This window comes from Pollicipes pollicipes, unplaced genomic scaffold (genome assembly GCF_011947565.3).
Source record: "Pollicipes pollicipes isolate AB1234 unplaced genomic scaffold, Ppol_2.1 Scaffold_4219;HRSCAF=4965_pilon_pilon_pilon, whole genome shotgun sequence".
In the NCBI taxonomy this organism is placed as follows: Eukaryota; Metazoa; Arthropoda; class Thecostraca; order Pollicipedomorpha; family Pollicipedidae; genus Pollicipes; species Pollicipes pollicipes.
In genome coordinates, this window is record NW_023596448.1 from 11,835,429 (window position 1) to 11,848,502 (window position 13,074).

The following is a 13,074-nucleotide window of genomic DNA, read 5'->3' on the forward strand; positions in this document are numbered from 1 at the left end:
GCAGGCTTCATCTTTACCCCTCGTCAGGTGCGAGCGCATTTTTCACCACGACACCTTTGAATGTGGTTCTGGAATCCGGTGTTCAAAAAAAGTTCATGGTTTTCAATCTTACATAGCTGGTTTTAGGACAAAACTACGTTTGGAAAAGTACGCGTGCATAAAGTACGTGCGCAATTGTTCGCAAGCTGCTTAACGTGGAGTACAAAGTTCGCACGGTTATAGTAAGAACGCAAAAGTCTGTACGCAGAAGTGCATACGCAAAAGCGCTTGTGCAAATGCCCGCATTATGCCATACGGATGTACGCATCGCATAATACGGACATATCATACCACATGGAAAGTACGGATGGAAAATGTTCGTTTTGACAAAAGGGCTTGAGTGACATGCCCAAGGGCGTCAGGCAACGTCGTCGACAGAGGCGTCGCCATTGGGTGATGGACAGTTGGGGGAGCAGAGCAAACTTAGCGGGGTATCTGCAGTGGACATGCTTGTTTCAGCCTCGAGCTCCCTCCATCCCATGGCCATCACGGCAACCCCAACTGACTCGAGATCCTTCTATGGTTATCTCAGAGTGTAGAGTTAATGCAAAGTGAAAATGATGTCATAAGAGCTGGGTTAATTATGATACCTGACCTGCCCTATCCAACTGTTATCGATCATCGCCATCCCCTTCCTCCTCCTCTTCCCAGCCAATGGGATGGGTGGCCGCCACAGTGACCATTGTGGGATCGAAGTCCTCCTTTCTGTGTCATACAAAGGGAACACGCGCCAGGGCCGGTCCGTCATAGGACGCACCTCAGTGACCTCAGTTATGGCCCTCAGTGACCCTGAGGCGCCTGACCCTCGCTCAGCTGGTTCCGGTTTAAGTACAAAGATGACCGGCAGGTGGCGGGTCGCGCTGCCCACGCATGGATCAATGGGAAACGCGTGGTCGCGGCTACTGTGCAGCATTATGGTCTCCACATGTACGCCCCATGCGTTCACCCCACGTCTTCCTGAATGCACGGAGGGCAATACTTCCCCCACCGCCTTCCAGAGACACGTGCGCATGATGTACACAGCGGTGGGTCGAGAGTGGGCACGTGTGGACCAGTATATATTGGGAGCCTGTTCTGTGCAATACAACCAGTGTGCTCTCACTAGCCTTTGGCGCAACATCTAGGAGGATCGAGGAGGACCGAGGATCACGACTACACCACTCATCAGGCACCTGACACCAATAATAAATACCTGTATTCCAATGATTAGTACACATCTGCATGCTATGTTTGTTTGCATAGCGCTGTCAAGCGAACTTCTTTCTTAGCGAACATTTTTGCGCCAACTTTATGTACTCATATCATGTATTGATGTACGAACCTTTGCTTAATTTTTGGTATAAAATGAACCCTATATTTGACAAACATCCGTGCCCCAACCTTTGGGTGCAAAGCAATTGCCTACAACCTTTATCCCAACGAACTTTTGCTCATACGAACACTCGCGCTACGAATGCTTTCCTGAACAACATCCTACAGAGCGATCTTTATCAATACGCACTTTTTCCATTATGAACTTTTGCCATAACAAACCTGATATCCCACGTAGTTTATCCTGACGAACATTAGGAATACGGACCTTTTCTATGCGTACCATTTCTACCTTTTCTCTGTATTTTTGTCGGCAACCTCAGGAAGATGTTAGTCTCTCCCATGGGCAGCGGCATGCAGAGCACAACAGCCGTAATTTGATAAGGCTGTGGAAGACCGGGTGAGTTTGTACGCTGCACAGCTGAAAATTATCTAACGGCATCGAAAGATCACTCTTAGGCTGGCACCTTACCTCTTAGCGTTTGTGGGGTCTGTTAGTAAGCCGCAGTGCGTAGGTACTCTCAGTGGGGCTGAGAATCGCCCATAAAAATTAACTTACCCGTCGCAAATCATGGCAGCCGCTCTCCCCTCTCCGGTTGCGGAGTCTGGCTGCGTCCCTGGGTGTTGTGGTCTGTTTTGCTGCTCTGAGCTGAACGCAGTACTGCATTCATGTTAGCCCCGGGGAAGAATGAGAGTATGTACAGAAATGCAAAACGTAGAGCGTAGTGTAAGACTACCGCTGGAAACACCAGAAATGGAAAACATAGCATATGAACTTCATATCACGTGATATTTGCCACACCACGCCTTACATTATGCCTCAGATCTGAGGGCATTTTATGCACATCTGACTTGTTCTTAGCATAGGGAAGCAATTAGGCCACTCAGCTGTTTTTTTTTTACATGCCGCCACAGTCGGTGAATGCTTGTTGGTCGAAGCGCAATGGCGCGTTCCACTCATCGAGTCAGCGGCCGTATCACCGCTCAAAATGCAGCGTAGCAGTGCGCATAGGAGATGTCCAATCCGTTACACATCCGTTATGACTTTGCTGGCATTCGCCGGGATCCTAGCGACACCCGCATGTCATCAGGCAAACCTTTTAAGTCCATGTAATGACAATAGCAAACGGATAAACAGTGGAGATATGGGCTTTACCAGAAGCGGACACCGCTCAGAGCGCGACGTTCGATCTCGCTGTCAGCTGTTGCGTTCCTGCTGGCCGTGCCGTGCAATGGCCGCCATTGCCCGGAGATGGAGCAAGAACAGGCTCGAACCAACCATGGAAACCACGCCGTCGCCACAGGCCATCTGGGCGCGCTGACCGCACGTGCAAACAGAGTGGTCTCATTGAGACGCAACGACGCCCAAGGCCGTGCCTACCGCGAGGCGTTTGCAGCTGCAGCTGCGTCCATGCGTGCATGCAGCCAACATCTCAGCGGACTTGGCATCGAGCCAACACGAGCAGCATACTTGAGTGGCATGTGTCGCCGGGTGGAGGAGAAAACGGGGACAATCTGCTGCGCTGCGCCTGAAACCGCGCCCAATTCAGGCGTCTGTAGTTGCACTTTGTACCACAGGCCCTTCAACATGTGCTGCGGGACTTCTGCTGCATTTGGTCGGCGGAGCCTTCTTGAGCTTTTGTGCGAAACACATTTTTTTTGTTTTGTTCCATTCGACGCGACACCACGGGGCTGACGCTTCATTGGTGTCATGGGGACCGCTGTTCGTGTTCACGACTCGGTCGGCCTTGTTTTGCATCACTGCGCCGCTCCCAGTTCAGTTGAGGTGTGCTCTGTGGTCAAAGTCGACGTCGCGAAATGTCTGAGAAGTGCGTGTCGTTCGCGGCGACCACGAAACAGCGAAATTTTTGACCGAGCTAAGCCAACGTCACCTTTGAGGATGTTGGTGAAATTGTGACCCTATATAACACGAGCGAAAGCTGTGCTCCCGAAGGAAATCAAGTTTTTGCAAGTCGCTTTTCAATTACTTTCTGTGCATTCCCACACATTTCAGCGTAATCAACAGTTCACTTTTACGTTTCTTTGCAATATTTTAAAATCGTGGAAAAATTGGTCGGAAGATAAATTCAAGTATCTGGATGCTCGAAAGGCTGCGAATTCGGGCTGACTTTTTTGCGTTATTTTTTTCAGTATGCGTCTAACCATGTTGAAAAAATTAAATAGGAAAAAATCGAAAGTATTGTTGTTTGCAAGCAAAATGCAATACTTATGTCTATATTCCTCGTAGGACGACCAGAATAATGGAGGGATAGATCTTTTGGTTGTTCTACGAGGAATAAGACTATTTGTATTATCTTACCCATATGCGTAATGCTCCTCGCAGATGCGCTTCACGACTTCGTAAGTAATCTTGTTTGTATAACCAAAGTGCGGACGCTTACAACACTGTATTGGGCATCTGCATTCGACAGCAATACATGAGCTACGAAAATTGCAAAACTTTGGACTACCCGATTGATGCATTGCAAATTTAATCTTACCCTTAGACGCACCACGCCAATCTGCTTGCGTTGTGTACAATTTTCCACCTCACGTTCGCGAACTGCTTCGGAGGTGATTGCCATATCCGCCGTGATTTTTCCGTTTGCAGATAATTTAGGTTTGTTTTTATGCCCAGTTTTCTGTAAGCATTCCCTCAAAGCAAAATCTCAGGTGCAGAGAATGTAGTAGCCACTCCGCGTTAAAACCTTGAAACCAACCATCCTGCCACTGTCTGGTCACTCTGGTCATATTGACGGTGTGCGGCCATGTGCCGTCTAGCTGGAAATATTGCATGTTCTTTTTTGTCCTTTTCCCGTCCTAGAATAGCCCTGATTTCGAGTCAATGCAATATTTGGGACGAATTGCCGGTAGCGACGGGGTAATCATTCTGGCGTTTTCTTCGCCAATGACGCTATCGCTTCCACAATTATAACCAAAAGTGTGAGCGACAATCGCGTTGACGAGAGCGATAGTCCTAGTGATTATTTCATCAGCCCAGATGTTGCTCGGCACCTCGATGTGTCGGAGACACAGTCCCCACCCGTTGACACGCCTGTCCCAGAACGCCATGAATCGGCCGTCTCAAACTCTTGGATTGGTTACCGCGAAAACTTCGTCATATCTATGCGTGACACTAGTTCCTTTCAGGTGAGATGGAGCGTTGTCGGAAGAGAAACATAAAATTATCAGTGAAAAACTTCATTTTGTGAGGCGCTTGGTGCATACAACTCACTTGTGTGAGATCACAGGCGCTATACATACATACACAATATATATATATATATATATATATATATATGTATATATACATATATATATATATATGTATATATACATATATATATATATATATATATATATATATATATATATATATGCATATGGATCAGTGTAACGCTACTTGTATAGCCAATCAGAGCTGTGGCTCGTATTTCTCCCGCAACCACACAGGCTTTCAGGGTTCCGCGACAGTGTGCAAACTGCCGCGATGTAGTGGTTGATAAGAAGTGTTGACCACAGACTTTGAAACGGTTTCTTCAGTGCCGATTTACAAATCACTGCCGTCAGCACGACCAGTTGTGCCACTTGCCGGACAGTATACACACACGAGGGCTCGTCCTTGAGCCTGTTCCGTGCTCGACCTATCAGCCGATGTTGCATCAGCTCCGTCTCCGTCCCCAGCGAGTTCCGATACCACGCTGGGTCGGTGGCGGGCTCTGTGCCGTGCCAGTCCGGCTACAATGCTGAAATCAGCGCGTATCAGCCGGGGACTGCTCTCCGCCAGAAATGAAGGTCCACTTACAAGAAGGCTAAAACGTTTAAGTATGTTCTCGGCGTAAGAGTAGGCTAAGTTTGCTAATCACGTGGCCTAGCTGGATTACCGCGCCAAGTCCGTGATTTGCTTTGTCAAGGACGAGGCATAGAAGTCGGCGAATCGTTTTTTGGATCCGCAAGGTGACGCGTTCGTGACACATTAACCAGCAAATATACCCGCATCAACCGGCTCTTTGTAAGTCCATGATAGTCGTACTGCTGATGGTTCAGGAAGACTGTTGCCAACAAATACCATAGTAGTATTTTCACATGCTTAACAGCTTGTTCACAATGGGGTAACGAACCCGGCAGCTCTTAAACTACGGCGTCATTTTTCCATGGAGAACGGGTCTCCAGTGTCGCATATCAAGACCGTGGACAACGCAGAGGCCCCGCGCAGGGCTTGGAGATTCCCCTACACGTACCAAACGCCGCAGCTTCATCCCAATCGGGTGGTTGTCTCAGGCATCTGTTCCTCCGATAACGGCCTTGGTTGCGCGGGTGCCGCAGATAGCGGTGGCCTCGGACGCAGTGTGGCCCGTTAACATGCGCCCCCCCCCCCCCCCTTATCGCAGCCATCGTGGCGTGGCGTGAACCTGTCAGTCGTCGCCAATGCTGGCGCAATGCGCGTAGTGTAGGTGACATTCTCAAGCGTCCGAAACTGGCGCGTCTATCTTTTTAGTATCTGCCTGTGAGGTTATCTGCGGCGATGCCGGACGGACGCACGTGTGCATTACTGAAACCCTGTATGTGTGTACAGGATGTAGCACACAGCTCTCATTCCGCGGATCATGAACGCGTAATGATGTGCTGGTGGTAAAAACCGAGTCGGCTCTTCCGTGCCGAATGCATTAGGATAATTGTTTAAGAAATTGCTGGTCTGCTGATGTGTCGAAATGTGCCTTACTCCCTGCGGAGAAGCCAATTAAAGCTGCGACAATGTCACGTAATTCCATAAGCCATCGACACAGCCGTCGCCACAGGTGGGGAAGAGAAGGGGCAAAATAAGAAATTTACCCCCAGATCCAGTTTTCAGGACGGTATCCCCTAGAAGCTGTGCAGAGCTTCGGGGGTTGCGTGAAGTTAACGATGAGAAGCCACAGCGGAGCATGGAAGGAACTGTGCGAAACGGCCGAAGAAGGATGACAGATGACAGGCAATGGACACTTGTTGAATTCCACAAAAGTGCTGACGCTCAGTCGGTATGATACATCAGTCTTAAATCACCGCATCCCGAGGAGACTGCGCGACGCCAGCAACTGTCACGTTCTCTCCTCTTTGCTGTAAACACAACCTCAGGTACCCAGTGGTCGAATGGAGCTGAAATTTCGCAAGCGCTCATTTGAAGATGTTCCCCGGCTTTTTTCGGCACAAACATTAGCACTTGATGACAGGCAAGTATATCATTTAGATGCAATCAAAAGTCCTTTCGAAGACGGAGAAAGTGGTTAGGCAAGATAGGGTACTGCTCACGACATTCGTTTGCATATAATCATCCCCGTCATTTCCAGTTGCAAGCAAATGTACCAATGACGTTAAATCCTCGAAAAACAGTTTGACCTTTGCCTCCGCCGCGACCGCATCGGTCAGGCCGAGTTCCGAGACGGCGGGTCGGCCTGGGCCATGTGTCCACCGGGGATGCATCTTTACGAGCGCACGACGGCTCGCGGCCGTGTCCACGTAAGTTATACAGGCATACAGCCTTTGACGCTGGTGTGTGCTAGCGACAAGGATCTTTTGAGGGTACCTGCCGGCCAGCGACTCATCGCAACAGCACATCAATGACTGACTAAAGAGAATGCCGACTGACTGACTAAACTACTGATTAAAGAAGGTGCCGCGCCGCAACAGGGACAGCAAAGTTGACCCCTCCGCTTCAGCCCATTTTCCAGACAGCGGTAAACAACATGCCATGACTCAGAGGTCAGTAAGCGACATGTCAAGAAGTGGGACGGCAGTCAGGCTACTGCTGAGCACGCTAGAGCAGCCGCCATGCCCAACAACTCGGCACTCGGAGGTTCAAGACGTGATCGGGGCCGAATCTGGCGATCGCCGTCCTGCTACAGAGCGAGGCCGCCACGAACTGAGACCTTGACTGTCTGTGCCGTAGGCTGGAGTCCTACACTGATACAGTCGTGGCCAATTTGCGGATGCAGATTCAGGATTGTTAGTAATATCAAAGGGAAATCGCCAATGAACTCAATGCCAAAAACTCGTTCAAGGACATGCACGGACATGCCGAGCTCATAAATAAAGAGGTGTCAAACCTCGAGCAAAAAACTTCGACGGGCAATAAAAACGGCTGAAAGACAAATTCAAAAAGAACGAAATTAATTCCAGACATGATGTCTGATCCTGTCCGGCCCAGCTCACGCCAAAGCTCAGTCAACTGAGAGCTAGCAAGTGCGAAAAAAACGCAGAGCAATAGTGGTCACGACGATAATCAAATCACTCCGAAATATGAAAACTTGAACGCGAAAGAAATCGATCGGGCTCACCATCTCCCCGACCCAGGCAACAAAATCATCTGCCGATTCGGTAGAACTAGGTGGGCTCAGCACGAGCCTCCATTTACCAGCAACGGCTCGAACTTCAGGACAAGACCCTCTTCATCAACGAGTCTCACCGGGCGGCGCTCTGAAATCTTCAATACATTTTTAGAGATACACGTGTTTACCCGCGGTGGAAATGCTCATTACAAGCGCGAGGAGTTTTCGACCAGCGTGAGGGTGGACTCAATGGAGAAGGTGATCTCACTCGGCTCTTGAGTAGAATCGGTCTGGCATCGTCGCGCAATGCACCTTCTGAAAGTGTGCACGCGCTTCCAGTAGCTTTGCCGCAATGAGCTCGTTGGAAGACTGCCCCAGACTTATGATTCGGAGATAAGCTGCGTTGCTCCCCTGGCGTCTCGTTGTGCAATGCTCTGTGCACGCGTCCACCGCCTGTCACCCACTGGTCGCGGACGGGTCCACCGTTTGTTCCTCTGCTTATGGGCCGGTGCAAATGCGCAGGCTCCTGCTAGCAACATTGTTCAGACCGACAGTCCAGTCCGGAGACCTTTGACCTTGACCCCAGCCCCTGAATCACGTCGTCTGCGGCGGTGCGACCTGTTTGCCAACTGTTCCAGCCCTGGCTGGGATCGGGCTCGGTTTGGTCTCCCCAGTATGCCGCGCGCTGTGGATGGCCAGCAACGCCGGCTACCGGTACCGGAGCAATAAGTGAGAGACTGCGGGTAGCGTTTGAGTATGCGTAATTTTAACTTATATCGGTCTCCTAGCCGCGGCAGCCGCTGCACGAGCTTCCGGCAGTGAGCTGAGAGGCCCGTCGGTCAGCCGGGAGTGTGGACGGTTAGCTGATCCGGCCTCTCGGCCGGCCGGTCGACCATCCGTGTGCCCGGCTGGCTGGAGGCGGCCGCGCGCGCATCACGGGGGTCCGCCGCGTGTCACGCGGGGCGGCGCCCGCGGCGATGAGTACTGGGAGGATGTGTTTTAAGCCACTGTTCTTTTGCGCGGTCCGTTAAGTGGTCCAGTAAATGCGGTCAAGACGCGGCCGTCCGTGTGATCTGTGCCCTGTCTCTGGACGCCGATCCAAGTTGGGCCGTGCCGCTTATGCAGGCCAGACACGGCTGGCGTTGTGCCGCTTATGCGGCATTTACAACAATCAAACAAGAGAGTGGGTTAAGCGCGCGTTTCGTGACTCCTTGCCCGGCTCAGTGGTGACGCCCGCATCGGCGAGGCGTCGGGTGTCCGTCAGCCGCCGGCGGACGGGCCGACCCTCGCCCAGCCTCGTCAGCTGGCGGCTCAGCTGAGTGCCCAGCGACGACTGCTAATCCAAGCGTTACGCCTGTGTCGCAGGCGAGAGGAGCCAGCTCCCAGTGCCACTAGTGGTGCACGCTGTTTGTGGACGCTTTGCCAGACCTACCATGACGTCACATTGCAGGCTGGCACGCGGCCGAACGGCTGTCGTCAAAGAGCGGGCGCAAGTCATCCGTTGCCGAGTTATGGTGCTGACGTGACGTCTGGCGAGAAGAGGGTGTGAAAGTGTGAGAGGCGCTGGCCGACCTCTTCTCAGCTGCACTTTTGATGGCCGCGCCGCGCGGCTGCTTCGGGCTCGAAACTGCAGGGTGACGTGTCCTGCAGCGCCACTGCCGCGTCGTTACGTGCACGCTCTCGCGAGCTCGGCCCGGGCTGGGCCCGGCGCAGCCCGCGCCCGCAGAGCTCCGGCCGTCAGCCGACGCCTGCCAGAGCTGCCGCGGCCGACGGAGCGCCGCCGCACGCGACGCGCTGCGGTCTGACCGCCGACCCCCCGCCGCGCGCCGGAGGTCGTGCGGGTCAACGCGCGCTGACCGCCGCCCCGGGCGCGTCGATAAGATAGGGTGCGGGCGGCGGGAGCGGCCCGGAGGTGCTCCTGACAGGGCGCCAAGGCAGGATGTGGCTCCTCTGGACTGCGCTGGCTGGCCTGGCCCTCTTGGTCGTACTCGGGTACCGCGAGAAGAAGCACAAGCGCGGTGGAGTGTACACCCAACCTGGTGAGTCGGCGGCGGACTGGCACCACAGCCATGAAACACGCTGAATAGCATTTGGGCGATTTTCTCCACATTTTAGATCGCGTTGCAGAAGAAAAGTGGGTGGGAGGGGGGAAGCTTTCGTGCCGGAGTGCTCAATGCCAGTTCCTATTTTAAGCATTGCCAGCTTGCATACACGTTTGTGCAAACGACGCGTGCATATGTGGCACGCTAAAACCAATGACTGTGGATGATTGATGACACTCATTGCGCCTGTTACATTCCTTGAAACATTCAAGAAAATTTAACCTTTTGAATAGCTACAGGTCGTCTGCCTGCGCATGAGCTAGTGCATTTCAAGTGTGCCGCAAAACAAAAATCCTGCCAAGACTGTATGCGGCTTACCAAATTTGCAATCAGGCAATGCCTGAGTCTTCGTTTTACATTCGATGTTAGGGGTCGCGTGGATATGTGTAAATACGCATACCGTAGGACATAAGCGCTTGCGTATGGCAGGGATTGTTCACAGGATCGGACATGTAGCGCTAGTTCACCTCTATCCATAAGGTCTCAGAGTAAGGCATTCAGAAATACCTACGCCCTCTGAGATATGTGTCGCCCGGTTAACCAGACGCTCCGTTATATTAGTAACGCGTCAATTACCTGTACTGAATCCGATTCAGACACCATCCCTGTTCGCTTGGCGAGAGAGGCAACCGTGCTGTAAACCCGCACAGTTGTTTGTGATCCCGTATTCATCCCGCCTTTCGCTAGAAACGGCTAGTGAATGCCTCCCATCCCCTGTCTCTCGCTAGAAAAACGGTTAGGGAACACCTCCCATCCCCTGCATCTGGTTCAAAACGGCTAGTGAATGCCTCCCATCCCCTGTCTCACGCCAGAAACGGCTAGGGAACAGCTCCCATCCCCTGCATCTGGCTCAAAATGGCAAGTGAATGTCTCCCATCCCCTGTCTCTCGCTAGAAACGACTAGGGAACACCTCCCATCCCTGCGTCTGGCTCAAAATGGCAAGTGAATGTCTCCCATCCCCCCTGCCTCAACGCCGAGAACGCGTGTGAAAACAGCTCCTCGGCAAGCAACGCCCATATAATCATGACCTGTGGCATACGCGTCAGCGTCGGCAAGCCGCCAGAGTCCGCTGGACTGCAGGAACCACGTCAGCAGTATCTGACACGGAGGGGAGGGCCTTGTCACCTGATCAGAGGAGATAGCGCCGCTGACGGCATCGCGCTGGGCTGAAGGTGACCAGGAGACAGCTGCTGGCCGCCAAGATGTCCTCGATTCACCGGACTGGCTGACTGACTGACGGTGACCAGGAGACGGCTGCTGGCCGCCGAGACGGCCCCTATTTACCGGACTGGCTGACTGACTGACGGTGGCCAGGAGACGGCTGCTGGCCGCCGAGACGGCCCCTATTTACCGGACTGGCTGACTGGCTGACGGTGACCAGGAGACAGCTGCTGGCCGCCAAGATGTCCTCGATTCACCGGACTGGCTGACTGACTGACGGTGACCAGGAGACGGCTGCTGGCCGCCGAGACGGCCCCTATTTACCGGACTGGCTGACTGACTGACGGTGGCCAGGAGACGGCTGCTGGCCGCCGAGACGGCCCCTATTTACCGGACTGGCTGACTGACTGACGGTGACCAGGAGACAGCTGCTGGCCGCCAAGATGTCCTCGATTCACCGGACTGGCTGACTGACTGACGGTGACCAGGAGACGGCTGCTGGCCGCCGAGACGGCCCCTATTTACCGGACTGGCTGACTGACTGACGGTGACCAGGAGACAGCTGCTGGCCGCCAAGATGTCCTCGATTCACCGGACTGGCTGACTGACTGACGGTGGCCAGGGAGACGGCTGCTGGCCGCCGAGACGGCCCCTATTTACCGGACTGGCTGACTGACTTACGGTGGCCAGGAGACGGCTGCCTGGCCGCCGAGACGGCCCCTATTTACCGGACTGGCTGACTGACTGACGGTGGCCAGGAGACGGCTGCTGGCCGCCGAGACGGCCCCTATTTACCGGACCGGCTGACTGACTACCGATAACCAGGAGCCGGCTGCTGGCCGCCGAGACGTCCCCTGTTTACCGGACCGGCTGACTGACTACCGATAACCAGGAGCCGGCTGCTGGCCGCCGAGACGTCCCCTGTTTACCGGACTGACTGACTAGCTGACGCTGTAAATATTCGGCTGTAAGCGGTCAAGGGTCGACCCTGCTATGTTGCAAAGACAGAGCGCCCTTTTTACAGCCGTGTAATCAAAACGTCACCCGATTGCTATGACGGATGCGTGAAGGAGGTTGCGTAACACTTACCGGGCGTCAGTCAGCTCGCTTTCCCAGGCTGTAGAGTCGACAATTCCTGTCATAACTCTGCAGAAAGCACAGCTGGGTGAGCATGGGCTGCGAAAGGTAGGAAGGACTGTCACCACGGTGGTGCTGCTTAAACAGACAAAGTAGGGAAATGCAAGCCGTTTTCACCAAAAGTTAAAGTTTTGTAACGTTGTCTGATGGCCAAGCTATAGTGTTTTAAGTGACAGGAATCACCCGTCAATTTCATGTTTGCAATTATGGGCTCACGTCATTTGTAATTTGTTATTAAGCGTGCAGCATAAATGTGGTGTGCCTAATTGAACTCGTTGCTATTAGTTAGTTGTGAAAACGACCTCAAAGCTAATAAATACGCCAGGTCAGACCCAAGTCAGTGGGCCTGTCGATGAAATGTTTTGAACCTTACGCTTCGGGGCAAAGCAGTCAGTCAGTAAAAGCTCCTGCAGTGAGTTGACGACATTCATTTTACCGGGAGGTGTTGGTAATACGATATCACAATGTTGTGATACTAATGTTGTAATACTAATGTGGTAATACTAAATCACAATGATGTTGACGGTACTCTAAGTACCGGTTTACTTAGTACTTGGTACTTAGAGTACCGTACCTAAGCACCGGTACCGGTACTTATATGATGCTCATGAGTATCATGTAAGCGTACGACACGGACACAGACACATACACAGATGTAGACATAGGCATAGGTATGGACATGAACATGGATACAGACACGACCACAGCCACAGACACGGCCACAGCCACAGACACGGACACAGACACAGACACGGACACAGACCACAGACACAGACGCAGACGCAGATACAAACACAGACACAGACACAGACACAGACACAGACATAGGCACAGACAAAGACACAGACACAGATACAGACAGATACAGACACAGAAGCAAGACTCAGACACGACCATAGACAAAAGCACATGCCGGGCACAGGCACAGGCACAGACACAGACACAAACATATAACGGATATGTGGACAGAGAGAGAGAGAGAGAGAAGAGAAGAGAGAGAATAGATATAGAGAGAGAG

The 13,074-nt window shown here is 52.5% G+C and overlaps 1 protein-coding gene across 1 annotated transcript in view; it reads left to right on the forward strand.

Annotated features, from left to right (window-relative positions):
• The first annotated feature begins 9,576 nt into the window (after positions 1 to 9,576).
• LOC119095837 (paternally-expressed gene 3 protein-like) overlaps positions 9,577 to 13,074 on the forward strand; it is a 24,684-nt gene continuing 21,186 nt past the window's right edge. The window contains exon 1 of the mRNA XM_037218689.1: positions 9,577 to 9,694. Coding sequence (XP_037074584.1) covers positions 9,595 to 9,694 — 100 coding nt within the window. The 5' untranslated portion in view covers positions 9,577 to 9,594. The remainder of the gene's footprint in view (positions 9,695 to 13,074) is intronic.